Here is a 22,032-nt window from a genome sequence, read left to right as displayed (position 1 = left end):
AGTTCTCATCTGCATGTGACTTTGGAGACATCATCTTTATGCAGTCATTTCCAAACCTTTTTCTTTAGCCTCCATTTATGACAATTCTGTGCTTTCTGCAAACTCAATAGGTCTATCTTCCTTTTTTCACTTTGACAATTATCATATATATATAAAAGTCTATAAAATAAGTGATTTTCAGAGTTTTTGATTTTGAGTTTTGACCCCTTGTTAATTAAGTTTTGTTATATGAATGTTCAGTTTAGAAAAGCATAAACTGACCAGGTGCAGTGGCACATACCTGTAATCCCAGCTACTCGGAAGGTTGAGGCAGAAGAATCACAAATTCAAGGCTAGCCTCAGCAAGTTAGGGACACTCTGTCTCAAAAAAGTAAAAGGAGCTGGGGATGCAACTCAGTGGTAAAGCACCCTAATACCAAAAAGAAAGTGGTGAGAGGTAAGCTGGATGTGGTGGCATGTACTGCACCTATAGTCCCAGCTGTTTTGTTGACTGAGGCAGGATGTCTGAACCCAGGAGTTGAGAGGAGCCTGAACAACCTAGTGATGTTTTGAAATAACAAAAACAAATAAAAAGGCCAATAAAATGAATGCTTATGTGCACATCCAACTTAAGTAATAGACCATTACAAACAACCCTTAAGACTTTTATTTCTTTTTTTTTTTTATTGTAAACAAATGGGATACATGTTGTTTCTCTGTTTGTACATGGCGTAAAGGCATACCATTTGTGTAATCATAAATTTACATAGAGCAATGTTGTTTGATTCATTCTGTTATTTTTTCCCTTCCCCCCACCCCTCCCACCCCTCTTTACCCTCTATACAGTCCTTCCTTCCTCCATACTTGCCCCCCTCCCTAACCCTAACTCTAACCCTAACACTAACCCTTCCCTCCCCCCCATTTTGTGTCATCCTCCACTTATTAGCGATATCATTCGTCCCTTGGCTTTTTGAGATTGGCTTATCTCACTTAGCATGATATTCTCCAATTTCATCCATTTGCCTGCAAATGCCATAATTTTATCATTCTTTATGGCTGAGTAATATTCCATTGTATATATATACCACAGTTTCTTTATCCACTCATCAATTGAAGGGCATCTAGGTTGGTTCCACAGTCTGGCTATTGTGAATTGAGCAGCTATGAACATTGATGTGGCTGTGTCTCTGTAGTATGCTGATTTTAAGTCCTTTGGGTATAGGCCAAGGAGTGGGATAGCTGGGTCAAATGGAGGGTCCATTCCGAGTTTTCTAAGGAATCTCCACACTGCTTTCCAGAGTGGCTGCACTAATTTGCAGCCCCACCAGCAATGTAAGAGTGTACCTTTCTCCCCACATCCTCGCCAACACCTGTTGTTGCTCGTATTCTTGATAATCGCCATTCTAATTGGGGTGAGATGGAATCTTAGGGTAGTTTTGATTTGCATTTCTCTTATTACTAGAGATGTTGAACATTTTTCCATATGTTTGTTGATTGCCTGTAGATCTTCTTCTGTGAAGTGTCTATTCATTTCCTTAGCCCATTTGTTGATTGGGTTATTTGTATTCTTCGTGTAGAGTTTTTTGAGTTCTTTATAGATTCTGGAGATTAGCGCTCTATCGGAAGTATGATTGGCAAAGATATTCTCCCACTCTGTAGGCTCTTTCTTTGCATTGCTGATAGTTTCCTTTGCTGAGAGAAAGCTTTTTAGTTTGAATCTATCCCAGTGGTTGATTCTAGCTTTTATTTCTTGTGCTATGGGAGTCCTGTTAAGGAAGTCTGATCCTAGACCAACAAGGTGAAGATTTGGACCTACTTTTTCTTCTATAAGATGCAGGGTCTCTGGTCTGATTCTGAGGTCCTTGATCCATTTTGAGTTGAGTTTTGTGCATGGTGAGAGATATGGGTTTAGTTTCATTCTGTTGCATATGGATTTCCAATTCTCCCAGCACCATTTGTTGAAGAGGCTATCTTTTCTCCATTGCATATTTTTGGCCCCTTTGTCTAGTATGAGAAAATTGTATTTTTTTGTGTTTGTGTCCGTGTCCTCTATTCTGTACCATTGATCTACCTTTCTATTTTGGTACCAATACCATGCCGTTTTTGTTACTATTGCTTTGTAGTAGAGTTGAAGATCTGGTATTGCAATACCCCCTGTTTCACTCTTCCTGCTAAGGATTGCTTTAGCTATTCTGGGTTTCTTATTCTTCCAGATGAATTTCATGATTGCTTGCTCTATTTCTGTAAGGTACGTCATTGGGATTTTAATTGGAATTGCATTGAATTTGTATAGCACTTTAGGTAGTATGGCCATTTTGACAATATTAATTCTTCCTATCCAAGAACATGGAAGATCTTTCCATCTTCTAAGGTGTTCTTTAATTTCTTTCTTTAGTGTTGTATAGTTCTCATTGTAGAGGTCTTTCACCTCTTTTGTGAGATTGATTCCCAAGTATTTTATTTTTTTCGAGGCTATAGTGAATGGGGTAGTTTTCCTAATTTCTCTTTCCGAAGATTCATCACTTATGTATAAAAATGTTGGATTTATGGGCATTGATCTTGTAACCTGCTACTTTACTGAATTCACTTATGAGTTCTAAGAGTTTTCTGGTGGAATTTCCAGGTTCCTCTAAATATATAATCATGTCATCAGCGAACAGGGATAGTTTGAGTTCTTCTTTTCCAATTCGTATCCCTTTAATTTCTTTGGTTTGTCTAATTGCTCTGGCCAGAGTCTCAAGAACGATGTTGAATAGAAGTGGTGAAAGAGGGCATCCCTGCCTTGTTCCAGTTTTTAGGGGGAATGCTTTCAGTTTTTCACCATTTAGAATGATATTAGCCATGGGCTTAGCATAAATGGCCTTTACAATGTTAAGGAATGTTCCCACTATCCCTATTTTTTCTAGTGTTTTGAGCATGAAGGGGTGCTGTATTTTATCAAATGCTTTTTCTGCATCTATTGAAATAATCATGTGATTCTTGACTTTAAGTCTATTAATATGGTGAATTACGTTTATTGATTTCCTGATGTTGAACCAACCTTGCATCCCTGGGATGAAGCCCACTTGATCATGGTGCACTATCTTTTTAATATGTTTTTGTATGCGATTTGCTAAAATTTTGTTGAGAATTTTTGCGTCGATGTTCATTAAGGATATTGGTCTGAAATTTTCTTTCCTTGATGAGTCTCTGTCTGGTTTAGGTATCAGTGTGATATTGGCTTCATAGAATGAGTTTGGGAGGGTTCCCTCCTCTTCTATTTTATGGAATACTTTGAGAAGTATTGGAATGAGCTCTTCTTTAAAGGTTTTGTAGAACTCGGCTGAGAACCCATCTGGTCCCGGACTTTTCTTTGTTGGTAGGCTTTTGATGACTTCTTCTATTTCAGTACTTGAAATTGGTCTATTTAAATTGTTTATGTCCTCCTCGTTCAGTTTAGGCAATTCATATGTCTCTAGAAACCTGTTGATGTCTTCGAAATTTTCTATTTTGTTGGTGTATAGATTTTCAAAATAGCTTCTAATTATGTTTTGTATTTCAATCCTGTCTGTTGTGATATTTCCTTGTTCATTCCGAATTTTAGTGATTTGGGTTTTCTCTCGTCTTCTCTTTGTTAGTGTGGCTAAAGGTTTATCAATTTTGTTTATTTTTTCGAAGAACCAACTATTTATTTTGTCAATTTTTTGTATTGTTTCTTTTGTTTCAATTTCATTGATTTCAGCTCTGAGTTTAACTATTTCCTGTCTTCTTCTACTTTTGGTGTTGGTCTGTTCTTCTTTTTCTAGGGCTTTGAGCTGTAGTGTTAGGTCGTTTATTCGTTGAGTTTTACTTCTTTTATTAAATGCGCTCCATGAAATAAATTTCCCTCTAAGTACTGCTTTCATAGTGTCCCAGAGATTTTGATATGATGTTTCTTTGTTCTCATTTACCTCTAAGAATTTTTTAATTTCCTTCCTAATATCTTCTGTTATCCATTCATCATATAATAGCATATTGTTTAATCTCCAGATGTTGGAATAGTTTCTGTGTTTTACTCTTTCATTTATTTCTAACTTCAATCCATTATGATCTGATAGAATACATGCTAGTGTCTCTATCTTCTTGTATTTGCTAACATTAGCTTTGTGGCATAATATATTGTGTATTTTAGAGAAGGATCCATGTGCTGCTGAGAAGAAAGTGTATTCGCTCTTGGTTGGATGGTATATTCTATAAATGTCCGTTAAGTCTAAATTATTGATTGTGTAAGACTTTTATTTCTTTTCTGTATTTAGTCTTTACTTTCAAACCACCTTCCCTTTTTGCTTTTTATTCTTTGGTTAATGGCATCACTAGTGATCTGGTTATTAAAACTAGAGATTCCGGAGTAAGTTTTGCCTTGATTCTCCTTCACTTTCCACAGTCATTAGGTCATAAGTTTCCATAGATTTTACTTCATGAGTTAGTCCTTGATTCTAGTACCTTCTTGTAATTTGTCTTTGTTTCCCTGATTCAGACTCACAAGTTCTGCTAAACTTCTGGAGTATGGCTAGGGTTTGTAGTCTCCTGAGTCTTTCTCCTTTAGATGTATTTGTTACATTGTTTCTAAAGATATGTTTTTACATTATATATATATTTATTATTATTATTTTGAATCAAGATCTTGTTATAGTGCTCAAGTTGGTCTTGAATTCCTGGACTTAAGTGATTCTCAGCCTCAACCTCAGTAGCTGGGACAAATACCACTAGCCTAAAGATATTTTAAAATGATGAAACAGATTTCCATTCCCACATTTTCTTTGAAATGCACTGATTAGTAGCACTGGTACCTCAGGATAAACAGTGATGTTTTTCAAAATATAAATGCCTTGATTTGCTCTCCTAATCAAGAATTTAGTAAGATTGTTTCTCCAAAAATCTTTCTTAGCTATCATCCCTGGGGATCCTGGCTGAGCCTTTTTTTTTTTTTTGTTCCTTGAACATATGCCTCTTAAACCTCCTTTTCTTTCAAGTTATTACCCCTTGTTATTAATTGAACTTTTGTATTCCTTTTCTGCCATTAAATTATGAAGTGTTGTGTAATGTTATTTTTAATACTAAAAGAAGTTTTAAATTTTGAAAACCCAGTTATTTTAATTGAAGAGAAAATTGTTCAATATTTTCTGCCATAATTGAATATAACCTGTGGTGCAAAATTAAGGAAGGGGAGTTTGTGGTATGACACATAATTTATCTTCTGAAGTTAACAAGGGAATCTTCTTTGTATTGTTAATTTATTGATTTGGAGTTAGAACTTTTCTCATACTGGGACAATTTCTGGAGCATACAGTAGGTGTTTAATGAATGAATGAATACCGATGGCAACTCTGTCTCACTACTTACCTTTTGACTAATACTGTTCAAAGTTCTCAAGTGGAGCACTTTGGAAAATAATTTTCCTTTGACTTAAAAAATAATAGTCTTGGGCAGGGGCTGTAGCTCAGTGGTAGAGTGCTTGCCTAGCACATGTGAGACACTGGGTTCTATTCTTAGCACTGCATAAAAATAAATGAGTAAAACAAAGGCATACTATCCATCTACAATTACAAAAAAATAAAAAGAAAGAAAGAAAGAAAAGAAAGAAAGAAAATAGTCTTGATGTGGTGGTGTGCATTGTGGCGATATACAAGCGTAGTTCCAACTACTCAGGAGGGCAAGGCAGGAGGATTGCCTGAGCCTAGGAGGTTGAGGATAGTCTGGGCATCATAATGAGACCCCATCTTAAAAAAATGTATTCTCTTAATCCTTAGTAAAAAAATTGGATATTATTAAAAGAAATAGAAAAGACAATAAAAAAATTTCAAAATTTCAAGTTACTTGTTGAATGACATCCAGGCACTTGTAATTGGCACTAATGTTAAATATTCCAGAGATAACAAGTGATAATTCTTTTATGTTTTATTAAAATAAATCGTACAGTTCCCCTAAAGTATACATTTTTGAAGATTTTTAGTGTATTTACAGTTGTGCAACCACTAAGATAAATCAATTTTAGAATATTTTCATCATCCCATGTAGAATCCCCATACCCATTAACAGTCACTCTTCATTTTATTCCATCTCCTGAATTCTAAGCAATTATTAGTGTACTCTTTGTTTCTGTAGATTTGCCTAGTCTGAACATTTTTTTAAGATTTTTTTTTTTTTAGTTGTAGATGGACATAATACCTTTGTTTAATTTATTTATTTTTTGAGAGTAGAACCCAATACCTCATATATGCTAGGGAAATGTTTTATCTCTGAGCTACATCTCCAGCCCCTGAGCATTTTGTATAAATGAAATCATATGGTCTTTAGTGACTGTCTTTGGTTAGCACATTTTCAAGATTCATACTATGTATGTATTCAGTACTGTATTGCGTTTTATTGCCTATTGATAACCCATTCTATGGATCCTATCACATTTTATGTGACCATTTGTCACTTGAGGGGTGTTTGGGTTATTTCTGCCATTTTCGGGGGTACTACTGAGATTGAACCCATGGGTGCTCTACCACTGAGCTACATCCCCAGCTATTTGTATATTTTATTTTGAGACAAGGTCTTGCTAAGTCATTGAGGTTAGCCTGGAACTTGCCATCCTTTTGTCTCAGTCTCCTGAGTAGCATGATTAAAGGTATGTACCACTGTGCCCAACTGTTTCCACTTTTTGACTATTATGAATAATGCTAAGATCATCCACATACAAGTTTTTATTTGGATGTGTAATCCTTTCTCTTCCATATGTATGTAGGAGAGGAATTGCTGTGTTTAACATCTTGAGGAATTGCCAGGTGTTTCCTAAAAGACTGTACTACTTTGCCACGAGCAGTATTTGAGGGTTCTGATTTCTCCCCTCCATATCTTCAGCAACCCTTGTTTTTTTTTTTTTTTTTCATTACAGCTGTCCTAGTAAGTATAAAATGATATCTCAGGATTATGATTTATAATTCCTTGATGGAAATAATGTTCTCTTTTAGATAGTTGTTTCTAAACTTTTTTTTACAAAAATGAACTATGTAATATATATAATTCCTGTGTATATTTTATAGTCTGCTTTTTGCATTTAAGCATATTTTAGCATTAGGAAGCCTGTTGTAGAAAAGAACTTCTCTCATTTCTGCTTTCTTCTCTGCTTCCCCCCAAACCACAATTCTTGTGAAAACTTACCTAAATTATATGCCTAGAAAATAAAACGTATAGGAATATACAGCAAATTATTACTTGTTGTTACCAGGGGATGGGAGTGAGTAGGATTAGGGGAATTATATTTTCTATCTTAAATCTTGCTGTAATACTTGAATTTTTACAATGAACATGTATCTTCTTATAATCACAAAACAAAGGTGAATTATGTCCTTGGAGGAATATATAGATTCAGCATGAAAAATAATTCCTAAATTAATTATCAGTACACAAGTATTCAAGCATAATAATTTTATCAGGTAAAATACCAAAAAGTGCTGTGGGTATGTGTGACTGTACAAAAGTAAACTGTGGTGGTAAGACGACTTTTGACTTCCTCCTCACTCTACTTTTACGTATTCATATAAGGCACCAATATATGTATATACAATAAATAGAAAGGGGGAGGGCCAGTGGAGAGAAGAGGAAGGGAAGGGAGGAGGTACTAGGGAATCAAATGGGCAAATTATATTCCATGGTGCATGATTATGTCAAAATGAAAACCATTTATGTTTAGCAATAATGCACTAATAAAAACATTAAAAATACCTAAAGACTATATTATTTGCTAAATTTGCTTTTCTGTGGTCCTAGACTTTGAATACATAATGCTATGTAGAATTTTTAAAAATACATTTATTTTTATAGTCAGGAAAACAAATATTGGTTATGAGCTTTTGACTAGGTTAGAGAAATATACTATGTAGAAGAATGTTTATGAAAATAATTTGTATATTTAGTTCCTGAGTCTATTATTGATTTTATTTTATTTTAAATTTTTTTATTTGTAGATACCTTTATTTAATTTATTTTCAGGGCGGTGCTGAGAATTGAACCCAGTGCCTCACACATGCTAGGCAAGTGCTCTAACACTGAGCCACACAACCTCAGCCCCTAAAAGTTGGTTTTTGACAAGGGATTAGAAGAACTTTGTTATAAGGGTTTTGTTGTGATAGAATTTGAAATGTCTTAACATTTGGGTCTGTGTAGTCTCAGACAAGGCAAGGTTCTGGCAGGACTATTTATAATTGTTTGTGTAGGGAAAGGTGGCTCTTTTGAGACTGCAGCTCTTCTTGAATGACAACTAGGTATTTGTAATTGGCACTAAATTAAAAGACTCCAGTGGTTCCTCAATAATGGACAGGCACTTTAGTAGGCAGTTCAAAAAATTTCTAACTTACACTTTGAATGATACAGGGAGAGCTACTTGATACCATTCAAGAAAGAATAGACTTAAATAGTTAATATTTTAGACACTTGCAGGCAGTTTTATACATACTGTCTCATTTAGTCCTCACAACTGTGCAGGTAACTACCTTGATAATGGTATTATCTCCATTTTGCAGGTGAGGACAGTGAGGCTCAGAGAGATTAAGAAACTTGCCCAAAGTAACACAGCCAGTATGTAACAGAGCTGGGATTTGAAACCAAGTCTGTCAGACTTCAAAGCCCTTGCTCTTTCCAGTACTTTACTTTGCAGCAGGTAAGTTGGATACTTGGCCTTGTGATTGCCTTACTTAGGGAACCCCAAAATGAGCCTGTTTGTGTCACTCACTATCTAACTCCTAGTCAGCCTTCTGTTAGAAGAACCAGTGACTTGGGCTAAGATCAGTCCTTGTACATTACTGATGGTAGTGGTAGTTTTCAGCTCTTTCATGGTAGTTACTCTTCCATGAAGAGGAACATGGCCGGCTGCATTGGTGCTTGCCTATCCCAAGTGACTCAAGAGGATCACAAGTTTCAGGCTAGCCTCAGCAGTTTAAGTGAGGTCCTAGCAACTTAGTGAGGCCCTGTCTCAAAATAAAAAATAAAAAGGGCCGGGGATATATTTCTATGGAAAAGCACTCTGGGTTATCCCCAGTTACCGCCCCCCCCCCCCCCCCCCAAATAAAAGAAAAAAAATTCAAGGTATGACTTTTTTTCTAATACAGCATAGCAGCAAAATTTGTTCCTGGAATTTGCCAGCATGGGTATTTGACCCTATTGCTTAAAGTATTATTTATACTTTAGAAATTTAGGCTGTGTAACTAAAGGCTATAGAAAGTCATTTAGGATTTTTTGATAGGGGGATAACTTCTGTTACTTAAACTGCTTATTTCAAAACTGTTGAAAGGGTGGAATGAGATAATAGGTATTAAAACCTAGAAGGTACTATATAGTAGTCACTTGCTATTCTAAAAACCCCAATTTAAATAGAGATCCTTCTTTTGTGAAATTCTAGCATATAAAAATTTACAGATAGTATCTACAAATTTTTTAATTAGCCAAGAGTATTTTGAATGAGTGCTTGAATTGTAAATTACTCCAGTTTATGATTTAGTGTTAGATATTAACAATACCAAAAAAGCATTTTGCTTTTAGTGTACATTTTAGAACAAGGAATGGTTAATTTTTAAATATCTTACTGGAAATGCGAATATTAAATATACAGTGTCAGTTACTTAGATCATTGAATATCTTTTGACTTGTTATAATCTGTATTAGTTAATTTTAGTGGTCTTTAAGACTTATTTGTAATTCTTTTCATAAATTTGGTCCTTAGGGTTGCTTTTTCTCAAATGTGTGAAATATTTCATTCATTTATAAAGTTCATTGTTATTACGGGATCTCTGTATAAGACTTAGGATAGGTAGAGCAGTGAGATCACAGGAGAAGCAAAAGAGACAAAAATTCCTGTCTTACACAGCTTACACTTCAGTTGGGGGACTATAGACCACAAGTAATAAGTAAATCATATGTAAGTTGATAATAGAAAGTAAGTTATAATAGGAAAAATAAAGGGAGGAGGAGTTTCAGTTTAAATGAGTGATTAGAGAAGACATCACTGAGAAATGACGTCTGCACAGTGATCTGAAGGAAATAAGAGAGGGAGCTATATTGTCAGCCACAAAGAACATGCCAGCTAGTACTACAACCCTGAGGTAGAAATGGGTACAGTCCACAGCAGGGTGGTCAGTATGATTAAAGTCAAGGGTGTGTATGTGCATATTTGAGGATGCTTTACAGTTCATTTTGAGGACTTGACTTTTACATACAATGGGAAGTCGTTGAAATTTTAAGTATAATTAAAGTTTAGATGCCAAAGTTTAGACAGATCTTTGGAAATTGTGGCAAAAACACTAGGTGAAAGATATTATTAGGTATTCTTATTCTTCTATTGAAGTGCAGGTTTTTATAAGGAGAAGTATTTAAAAATATTCTGCTAGTAAGTACATATATGAGGAAAACTATTGAGAAACTTCACACTGAAATTTTTTTAGTTTGAAAGAGCCATTTAATATAGATAGTTAGCCAGACTCAGTGGCTCACACCTCTAATCCCAGCTACTTGGGAGGCTGAGGCAGGAGTTTGCAAGTTCCAGACCAGCTTCTGCAATTTAGCAAGGCCCTGCTTCCAGAAAAAAGGAGGAGAGGGATGCTGGGGATATAGCTCTAGGGTGAAGCACCCCCGGTTCAATCTCCAGTTTAAAAAAAGAAAAGAAAAAAAAAAAAGGAAAAAGAAAAAAGTAATAATATGGGCAGTTAACTTTTTAAAATGACAGATCATCTGTTTATGACATGATCCCTAAAAAAGTTAATTGTGGTGTCAGCAATAGGATTATATTACTCCTGGTAACAGTGGTAAAGGAGATGAATTGAAACATCTGACTCTTACTTCTTCCATTAAGGATATTTACTTAAGAATTGATAATTATGTAGTTTAATGAACATGGTATAAGAAATAAATGCTGGATTTTTTTTTCCCATGAAGTAGAGTTCCTTTCAGGTTAAACAACCATGTAATTGTAAAATATGGTAAGCACATTTTTGTTTTCAATTTCACAAAGTGTTGGTGGGAATTATTTTTAACTTCTGAATTACTAAAATTTTGAGTGGAAGTATAATGTTTAATTCAGAGCTCAGTCTGGGATATCTCTTTGCTAGTGTTAGGCCCTATAGTTCATTTTCCCTTCCTGTCTCTTTTGACTTGCTTCACCTGTCTACTCTCTGTGGCGAATGAGTCAGCTATTTTGTTCCCATTTTGATCTGCTGTGCCCTGTGTTGATGGATCAAGTTTGGATAATCTTGGTTCACTAAATTAGACTAGATTACTTCAATGGTTTACCAAAACAGTTGTTTTGAACCCTTAATGTTTTTATTAATATTGCTTATTATTACAGTTGACATTTTGTAAACCTGGATTTCACAGTCTTTTATAACCTTCATTTCCTATATAGCCCTCTGTCCTGACCAGAATATTTTTACTGTCCCCCAAATAAAGCTCAGTAATCTTTAAGTGGAATGCATATGTAAATTATAAATATATCCCAGACTTTCCCAGGTCTCCATTTCTGCTTATGTCATTCCATGCTTCTCAAATTCCCTTTTGTCTTCATGTCTGTTTATCCAAATTCTACCTGTATTTTTAGAACCAAATTCCAATAAACAGACTAAAATGTTTTTTCTTCTTTTGAATTTTTATAGATTTCATCATTCACAGTTCATCCTAATGTCTGTTGCTAATTTTGAGCCATTATTTCACTGTAATTTGTCAGGGTTATCTAGAGAAACAACCAATAGGTACTGTGTGTGGGGGTTGTGGGGAGAATGGTAGATATTTATTATAAGGAATTGACTCAGGCAATTTTGGAGGCTGAGAAATCCCAAGATCTGCAGGATGAGTTGGCAAGCTGGAGACCCAGGAGAGCCAAATATGTAGTTCTAGTCCAAAAGTTAGCAGGCTTGAGATCTAGAGTCAGTGTTTCATTTTGAAGACTGGAGAAAGCTGATATTCTAGTTTGTAGTCAGGAGGAATTCTCTCTTAGTATTTATTTTGCTGTTCATTCATGTGCCTTGTCTTACCATCTAGTAAGTAAGCATCTTGAGGGCAGGAAGTAAATTCATATTTGCTCTTTTACCATCTGTGAGTGCTTTGCATCCTTGTATGTAGTAGTTATATCTGTATCCTTTATAAAATGATGTTTTACAACCGGAAAGGATTTTCGAGGTTATTTTAGAGCTGGGGAATAAAGAACAGCTTTAAAATGGGAATAATAATAATAATATATCTCTTTTCTTGGTGATTGGAAGAATGAAATGAAGTAATTTATGTGGGATCATTTAGTACATTGTCTGTCACGAAGTTAATGGCTCAACAGTTGCTTTACTTTGTTCTAGAAAAGTTAAATAATTTTTTTTGTTTTAGGAAGAAGAATCAAAATAGCTCAGAGTCTTATAATTTGGTAAATTAGGCAATATTTCTGGAGATTTCACCTCTTTTTCTTTTAATTTAAAAATGTAGATGATACATGATTCAGATGTTCATATTCATAAGCATTGTGCCAAAAAGAGTACATATTTGAGATCATGTTATTATTTCCTCAGATTGTCATGTTAAAATTTGCTGATTCATATACAGGATTCTAATTAGATGTTCAAACACGGCATCCTAACAAAGTGACATTTTTGATTTTTGCACTTAAGTATTAAAGCTGCAGGTTGAAGCTATAGAAGCTGAAATTACAGTAACTAAACATTTCAACATTTTAATATGAACTTAAATTTTATTCATTAGAAGTAGTTAGTCTTAGAGAAAAAAAATGGCTTGTTTTCATTTAATATTTTTTTCTTTCCAGAGTTCCTCATAAGCACATTTTAAAGTCTTCAAGATGGTTCTAGCAGACCTTGGAAGAAAAATAACATCAGCATTACGCTCATTGAGCAATGCCACCATTATCAATGAAGAGGTATGTAAAACATTATGTGAGATATATATGCTTATGCATCATTACTAGCATTGGGAAACTGGATTTTTAATACTCTGTTTATATTTATTTTGATATAGATTTAATGTTTGTAGATAAAAAACTTATAGCCAAGCCCAGTGCAGTGGTGTGTTCTTGTAATCCTAGTGACTTTGGAGGCTGAATGAGGAGAATCACAAGTTTGAGACCAGACTGAGCAACTTAGAGCCTGTGTCAAAATAAAATAAATAAATAAACAAACTGGGGATGTAGCTCAGTGGAAAAATGCCCATGAGTTCAATCCCCAGTACCATAAAACAAAGCATAACATAAGAACTCCCAAATAATAGTAAATAGTATTTTTCATCAAGAAAATTGTTTCATCTTTCTATGCAGAACTTAAAAAAAGACCTTAATTTACATGTAAAAAGAGCATCTTTTTGAAAATGACTTAAATCTGGAAACGTACTTTTGCTTTCCATCCTGATGTAGACCTAAAAAGTTCCATTAATCTGCTTCTTTGTTCTTGGCTATGTGTATGTGCATATCTGATTTTTCTCAGTGACTTTTTTTTTTTTTTTTTTTTTTTTTGGCAGTACTGGGGATGGAACTCAGGGCCTTGTGCTTGCAAGGCAAGCACTCTACCAGCTGAGCTATCTCCCCAGCCCCTCTCAGTGACTTTTAATTAACATTTTTCTTATAAAATGCTAGCATTTTTTTCTTGGTTTCTTTATTTTCTCTGAAATTCTTTTTCATTCTTTTAGAGATTTTGTAAGATGACTCCTTATAGCATGTCTGAAATACCTTTTTTCCTGGATTTGTTGTTTTAAGACAGTCTATTTCTTCTTTTTTTTTCCTGCTTATCTTTATGGCTTGTTAATTGAAAAGAGATGATTACAGTCTACAAGTGTACTTATTAACAAGTATACATAGTAACAATGGAAAAAGTACTGAATTCATGTTAGAAGACCTTGATTAGAGTCCCACTTTAGCCATTTAGTAGCTGTGCAATATGAATTTGGGGACATCAACTTCAGATTCCTTAGTATATAAGATGGGGAAATAACATTTACTTTACATAATGATTTTAAAGACTAAATAAACTAATAGATTAAAAGTACTTTCTAAACCAGGCATGGTGGTGCATGCCTGTAATCCCGTGGCTCAGAAGGCTAATACAGGAGGATTGCAAGTTCAAAGCCAGTCTCAACCATTTACGGAGGCCCTAAGTAACTCAGCAAGACCCTGTTTCTACATAAAATTTAAAAAGGGCTGGTGATGTGGCTCAGTGCTAAGTGCCTCTGGGTTCCTGGTACCAAAATAAATAAATGAAGAAAGAAAGAAAGAAAAAACTTTCTAGCCAGGTGCAGGGGTGCACACCTCTAATTCTGGTGACTCAGGAGGCTGAGGAGGAGGACTGTCCAGTTCGAGGCCAGCCTCAACAACTTAGACTCTTTTTCAAAATTTAAAAAAATAAAAAGAGGTGGAGATGTAGCTCATGGTAAAATGCCCCTGGATTTAATCCCTAGCACTTAAAAAAAAAAAAAAAAAAAAAAAATATATATATATATATATATAGATACTTTTTTATCAGCACTTTAGCAAACTAATGGAATTAAGTAATTTCGAGACCATTTTAGAGATCACTTAGTCCAGCCTCTCATTTAATAGAAACAGAAAGTCAGTTTCACATGTTTGTTTGTTTGTTGGACAAACCAGAGTAGAATCTTCCTCCCCATAATTCCTCAGGCAGTGTTTTCTAATAAGTTGTATTAAATAAATAAATCATAATTTGAACTATTATTTAGTCTTATAATCTGGAATAAAGCAGTAGCTTTCTAAATCGTTTTTTCTGTTGGAAATATTGTAGCTCATTTTCTTTGCGTTAATAGTAGAGAAAAAGGATACCTGAGAAGGACTTGGTGGAAATGGCACAGCATCAGTTTCTTGAATTGACACCTTTTCTGTTCTTGGTGTATTATTCTGCTAGCAGGTTAACAGAAAAATCCCTCCAATGAAAAATCAAGTTCGGTTTTATCAGGCCCTTTTAATGAAGAATAGAAAAACCCAATAATCCTCTGCAGGGCAAATTAAGTGAAGGGAAGGAGAGTATTCATTCGAAAAGTATTTGAGGGCCTTTATTTTTGCTGGTACCAAGGAAAAAATAGTGAGCAAATAAGGCTAAAATTCCTTTGTTTGTGGAAATTATATTCTGTTTTATAATCGTGTGTGTGTGTGTATGTGTGTCTGTATGTGTGTGTGTATGAGGCTAAAGCCTCATCTTAAGATGTTATAGTTATGACCTTTTAAACACAGTGTCTCATAACTCTGCAGATGTATGGTGATAGTGAATTATTAGAGGAGGATAATTTCCAATTTTATTCTTATACTGTTAGTGGAAATGGTTAGATTGGGTAATTTTCTTCTGTCACATTTTCCTATTGTGAAGATATGCCACTATTTATCATCATCAGAGCTCTTCAGTGACACAAAAAACATCAATGGCAACATCTCTTGAATAGAAACTTTCTTTGGCTTGAATATTGTTTATATTTATTAATATAGAAATAAAATTGTGGTGATTAAATATTAGGTATGTAGAACTAAATGGGGTATCTTATTTTGACAAAAGGACTGGACATTTAACGATATTTTCTCTCCAAAGCTAACTAAGAAACTTTTTCTTGCTGGGCATGGTGGCACATGCCTGTAAGTGGGAGGTTAAGGCAGGAAGATTGCAAACTGAAGTCCAGCCTAATCAAATTAATAAGACCCTGTCTCAAAATAAAAAAAATAAAAGGCCTGGATGTAGCTCAATGGTAAAGTGCCCTGGGTTCAATTCCCAGTACCCGCCACCCCCCAAAAAAACCCTTTTCTCTAATACTGTTGTTTTGTCTTTGTTAAACTATGGTAATATATGATAACTGATTAACTATTATTGTTTTTATGGAATTGAAATGATACATTGAGTGCTTTAAAATTTTATTTATTTATTTTCAGGTATTAAATGCTATGCTAAAAGAAGTATGTACAGCATTATTAGAAGCGGATGTTAATATTAAACTAGTGAAGCAACTAAGAGAAAATGTTAAGTAAGTTGAATTGATTAGGTATAAAATAGGCAAAACTAAGTTTTGTTTACTGGGATGGTGAGCTAACTGGAAAGGTGTGCTTTTTCATGAAACATTTCTGCTATATAGCACTTGAATAGTATAGAGCTATGTGTTAGAAAACTGCATGGACAGTATGTTTCCATAATGATGTTTCAAAGAACAAACCATGTATAACTTTCATTTAATTATAGATTTTTTTTCTATTTTGTTATTCCTTTATTTGGTTATATTCATATTTATTTGGATATATAAGTCTTTTAACAATTCAGTTTCTTTATAGAAAAGTGGTGCCGATTTATCCTCTTCATGCTTAAGATGTTAACTAGGCTCATTCATTGTTTGTGAATAGTATTCTCTTTGGTTCTCCTTTATGGTTCTCTGAACATATTTGAAGGAAGGAGTAATGTGTGTGGTTTGGTTATTGTGTTCATTGGGGAGGCATGGACTGCGCAGGACACTTGGAACAATTCAGACACCTCTATTAACTGCTTGAATTCCAACCCTTATCATATTTAGGACATTTCTTCTTTCTGCATTGTCCAGCCTGGGAATAAACTTAGAACTGGTAGTATTTAAGCATTTAGAATTAGAGGAAGTAGTCATTCATGTTTTCTGTTGTAAAGATGTATAAAATCATAAGCTGCAAGATAAATAGTATTTTATAGTCATTTGAGAGCAAATTAATATTTATACTTTTAACTAAAAGCCTTATATCTAATACTTTATGATATAGTTCTTGATGGTGTAGTCTTATGAATCTGCAGTAATTATATGCATTTTAGTTAGAAGATTATTAAGATGAATGATTGACTGTTCTTACATTCTGTGGGACAGAAGACTTTTTAGAGTGTCTTATCTGACTTTTCTCCTCCTTACCCCAAACACCACCATCATGAAGGTCTGCTATTGATCTTGAAGAGATGGCATCTGGTCTTAACAAAAGAAAAATGATTCAACATGCTGTCTTTAAAGAACTCGTGAAGGTAAAATTTTGTCAAGATTGTGCTATGTTTCTTTAGACTCCGTGGATAAAAACATAATAGCACTATTAATAAATACTATTTCAGAATTCTATTAAAATTTTATGGAATCTTCTATATTAAAATATTAACTAGCTGGGTGCAGTGGCACATGCCTATAATCGCAGGGGCTCAGGAGGCTAAGGTAGGATTGTGAGTTCAAAGCCAGCCTCAGAAATTTAGCAAGACTCTAAGCAACTTATCGAGACCCTGTCTCTAAATAAAATGTAAAGCAGACTGGGGATGGGGCTGGGGTTAAGTGCCCCTGCGTTCAATCCCTGGTACCAAAAAAAAAAAAAAAAAAAAAAAAAAAAAAAAACAAAACTGAAAAGTTCCCAGCTTTTCTAAGGTGGTCTATTTTTATTGTAGACTTTACTAAGTACAGAATTCTGAGTATATATGTTGAAAGGCGAGCATTGTGATCCCAGCTGATTGGGAAGCTGGAGGTAGGTTTGCAAGTTTGAGGCCAGTGTTGGCAACCTAGCGAAACCCTGTCTCAAAATGAAAAAGACCTAAAGATGTAGCACAGTGGTAGAGGTGCCCATGGGTGTAATTCCCAATACTGGGGGTTGGTGGCGGAGGGAAGCCAATTTTAACTTGCAAAGAGTAACACTTCACTACAGATTAATTGATAGAAGGGTCTAAGTCTCTTAATATCAAGTATTGCCTAGGATGGTCCTACTCTTGTGTAGGAAAGTCATACCTGGCAACTGTACCTTACTGTACTGTTCATTATGAAAATAATTCCCTTTGAAAAGATAAGTTTCTCAGCTCTTACCTAGATTATGGGAAATTTTGAATTAGTGAAAAATAATTTTTTCAAGTAGTAAATATATCCTTTTAACTCTATCCTGCCTTCTAACAGCTTTAGCTGCTATTGCTGCTGCTGCCATGCAAATTGTGGTGAAAATTTTAGATCTTTGAAAAAATGCATATCGAGTAATAGGGATTGAAATTAAAATGGAACTGTTAAATAGGCTTTAAAAAATTTTTTTAAATGTTGATAGACCTTTATTTTATTCATTTATTTATATGTGGTGCTCAGAATTGAATCCAGTGCCTCACACATGCTAGGCAGCCACTCTACCACTGAGCCACAACCCCAGTTTTTTTTTTTTTTTTTAAGAGCAGATCTCTGCTACTGGTTTACTGTTTTATTCTCCTATGTGTACACATATTTTCATTTATTCTTTTGGTACCAGTGCAGGTATTTTGGAAAAGTCCAGTTATCTCAGATGACCGAGACATTCAGTTTAGTTTACTTCCTTATTAATTAAAAGAGAGAAAAAGAAACACCTTAAAGAGTTAAAGAATTTGTCCAATTCATATTAATTTGCAGTTGAAGTAAGTCAGTCTCTTTGATGAGTTAAGGCAGTAACACCAAATTATACTATTAGTCACTGTACTCTTTACTACTAAACATCTGGAATTAAGAAAAAGTGCCAGTTTTTACTTAATAAGAATATCCTCGATGTAGTAGTAGAAATTATTAATTGTATTAAATATTGGCCCTTGACTATAGATGTATTTTTAAAATACTTTTAGTTGTAGATGGACACAGTATCTTCACTTTATTTATTTTTTAATGTGTTGAGAATTGAACCTAGTGCTTCATACATGCTAAGCAAGCACTCTACTACTGAGCCACAACCGCAGCCTTATAGATGTATTCTTTTCCCTATAGATGTATTTTTAAGATTTTGTGTGATGTTGCATACTGAAATTTCATTTTTCTCTTTATGAAAGTACATGTTTGATTATTTAATTGCAAGCTGAACCCCATCTACTTCTTTCATAGGACATCATTTTTACGTAAATGAACAATAGACATATAAACTGTAGTTATTCATGTGTAGGCATTTGGCAGACATTTTTTCCAAAGTGAAGTAAACCTGTGACTTTAAGGAAATAATTAACAATATGTGGTTAGTGATGAAATTTGAGCTTTCATACATAAACTGGGAACCTGTATCTTTACCCTGAGTTTGACAGTACTTACTTTTCAGATAAAATCAGTATTGACATTACAGGGAAATGTGTCAAAAATAGAAGATTTATATAACTCAGTGAACCAGTGTTTCAGTGCATGATGCTACAAAATCATGCACTAGTATAAGAGCCATGCAAAGTGCCAGATAGAATCATAGACTTTAGTGTAACAGTGTGAAAGTATAGATGATTTCAAATTCCAAATTGCAGCTAATCCTTATAAACTGCCATGACTGAAAAGTTGAAGACTTTTGTTCCAAAGGGTGGGAAAAAGAGAAGGATAGATTTATAAAATAATTATTCAATAAAATGAATGTTTTAAGTATGGGGTCCATAGAGAGCTGAATGATTCTGCCATAGAGATAAACAGTCATTCAGCATTGGTATATTGAAAGGATCTAGGCAGAACTGGAGTGGATTTATGTTTTAAGACGATTAGAAGTTTATGCAAGGCCAAGTTTATGCCTGGGAAAGGGATAAGAAAATATATTTTCTTTTCCTCTCTATCACATCTCTCTTTGAAATTCAAGGTATAATAAGGATCATATAACCTTGATGGTATTGTCTAGGATGGATGACTTCGTCTTAAGAATTTAGGCATCGTGGACCACATGGTCTCTATTGCAACTACTCAGCTCTGCTTTTGCAACACAAAAGGAGCAGATGAATGGACACATAGCTTCCTTCTATTAGAACTTTATTTTGGCTGGGGAGATAGTTCAGTCAGTAGAGTGCTTGCCTTGCAAGCACAAGGCCCTGGCTTCGATCCCCAGCACCGCAAAAAAAAAAAGAGAACTTTATTTACATAGTTTGCCAACCTCTGGTCTAGGACATTAACTAGTACTGTGGATTTATTATCATATAGAGATAAGTATTTTACGCTCCAAACAACTGACTCGTAATTGAATTGTTATTTTTAATGAACTTAAATGCATCATACTTGTTAGTTTAAGAACTGTTCTTAAATATATGACCTTTACTTTTCCACTGATTGATTATAAATTGGTGATTCTTTTTTATTAGCCTTCTAATAAACTTGATAAAAGATCTTTGGCATTGGAGAACTTAAAATTTGACCTGGAAAGTCTTTCATATATCATTTATAATTTTGCTTTACATAAATATTTGTCAAGTGGTACACAAGAACTCTCCAGTAGGGCAGCCCTCCCCTTATTGACCATGTGCCGTGTGACTAGTCTAAACTGAGATGAGCTTTGTGTATGAAATACACACTAGATTTGAAAACAATATGGAAGAAGAAATTAAATTATCTTCTTAGATTACATGTTGAAATGATAATATTTTGGATATATTATATTTGGGTTAAGTAAAATATTAAAATTAATTTTACTTTTAATTTTTAATGTCACTACTAAACATTTAAAAATTCACATGTGACCAGCACACATGTTTTTGTATTATATTTCTGCAGTGGTGATATATTCCTTTGGGTCAAACTTGGTCTCATTTCTTACTTCATACTTGAGCTTGTTCTAAAAAACGTTTTGAGATCCTTACCTCTGTATTGGTTTTATAGTAAAGGCTTGAGTATGACTTTACAATGCATGTTATATTCTTAAATTTCTTTCTTTATGTATAAAGGGAATAGTAGAGTGACATTAGAATAGAAGTATTTTGGTAACTTTTATGTGACAAAAATCCTTACATTATTTTTATAATTTAAAAGTTCTGGGGGAAAGAATTTTGAATGTAAACATATATTCACTTGATTTTATTTTTATTTTACTTTTTGGTATGTAGCTTGTAGACCCTGGAGTTAAAGCATGGACACCCACTAAAGGAAAACAGAATGTGATTATGTTTGTTGGATTGCAAGGGAGTGGTAAAACAACAACATGTTCAAAGGTAAATTACACATTTAAAAAAAAAAAAAAAAAGGTCCTATAGAAGATATATTTTTATAAATCAAATTTTATGTGAAAGCCCAGCTATATAATGTTGATTTACAATTTTGTGTTAGTTAATATATACATTTTATTTTTGTAATAGTTTTTTGTAAGATGAGAGAGAATCCCGTAGTCTCTGATTGCTTTTTATTAGTGTTAGATTTCTATATAACTATGCTTTTTTTTTTTTTTTTTTTTAAAAGGGGCAGTCTGACTTTTAATGGCTTGAGTATATGATTTTTGAAGATGAGAACAAGGGTAGTGTATATTATCTCCTGTGATTCAAGACTATTTTCAGTGTCCCACCCCTATATAATATGGATCTTTACTTTGCATATCCTTATGTTAACTCTTGATTCATTATATAACTCCTTCAATAGAATTGGGTTCCTCAGTGTTATAGAATTTTTTTTTTTGTCACAAGCTTCAACCATGCTATACTTTAGGGAGGCAAAAAAGATTTTTTTAGAGTATTATATTATTGTTGGATTTTTAAAAACTGAAATAACGTTAGTAGTACACATTTTTCCCCTTTGTAAATGGGAAATAGTTGTAGGTGGACACAATACTTTTATTTATTTTTCTGTGGTGCTAAGGATTGAATCCAGTGCCTCACACGTGCTAGGCAAACGTTTTACCACTGGTCTTCAACCCCAGCCCAGTAGTTAACTTTTTTTTTTTGTATCAGGGATTGAACTCAGAGGCACTGGACCACTGAGCCACATCCCCAGCCCTATTTTGTATTTTATTTAGAGACAATGTCTCATTGAGTTGCTTAGTGCCTCACTAAGTTGCTGAGGCTGGCTTCAAACTCATGATCTTCCTGCTTCAGCCTCCTGAACCACTGGTATTAAAGGCCTGTGCCACCTTGCCTGGCTGGTAGTTAACATTTTTAATGAAAATCAATTGCTGATTTTTCATTTTATATTCTTTGAGTGCAACTATAACATGACGGAATTTAAACTCTTCTTAGCAAGTTTGCAGTACTCAAAAATCTTTAATAATATTATATTCAGGAGAAATGTAAGCAGAGATTAACTTTACTCCTTAGGTAAATAAGTGTAAATAGAAGAAATTATATAGTAAATAGTAATTGTTATGTCTTATGATATTACATTTTT

At 34.1% G+C, this 22,032-nt stretch overlaps 1 protein-coding gene across 2 annotated transcripts in view; it reads left to right on the top strand.

Moving 5' to 3' along the window:
* SRP54 (signal recognition particle 54) overlaps nucleotides 1-22,032 on the top strand; it is a 40,376-nt gene that overhangs the window by 1,552 nt on the left and 16,792 nt on the right. Inside the window, exons 2-6 of one of the 2 annotated variants that reach the window (XM_079119740.1) lie at nucleotides 8,508-8,644; nucleotides 12,776-12,886; nucleotides 15,884-15,975; nucleotides 16,895-16,979; nucleotides 20,766-20,870. In XM_079119740.1, the coding sequence (XP_078975866.1) occupies nucleotides 12,809-12,886; nucleotides 15,884-15,975; nucleotides 16,895-16,979; nucleotides 20,766-20,870 (360 nt within the window). In that variant the 5' untranslated portion in view covers nucleotides 8,508-8,644; nucleotides 12,776-12,808. The remainder of the gene's footprint in view (nucleotides 1-8,507; nucleotides 8,645-12,775; nucleotides 12,887-15,883; nucleotides 15,976-16,894; nucleotides 16,980-20,765; nucleotides 20,871-22,032) is intronic. The other variant, XM_079119741.1, reaches the window with a different exon arrangement.

This window comes from Sciurus vulgaris (genome assembly GCF_902686455.1).
Source record: "Sciurus vulgaris genome assembly, chromosome: 2".
Taxonomy (NCBI): Eukaryota; Metazoa; Chordata; class Mammalia; order Rodentia; family Sciuridae; genus Sciurus; species Sciurus vulgaris.
The sequence above is the reverse complement of the archived record's forward strand: the minus strand, read 5'-3'. Positions and strand labels throughout refer to the sequence as shown.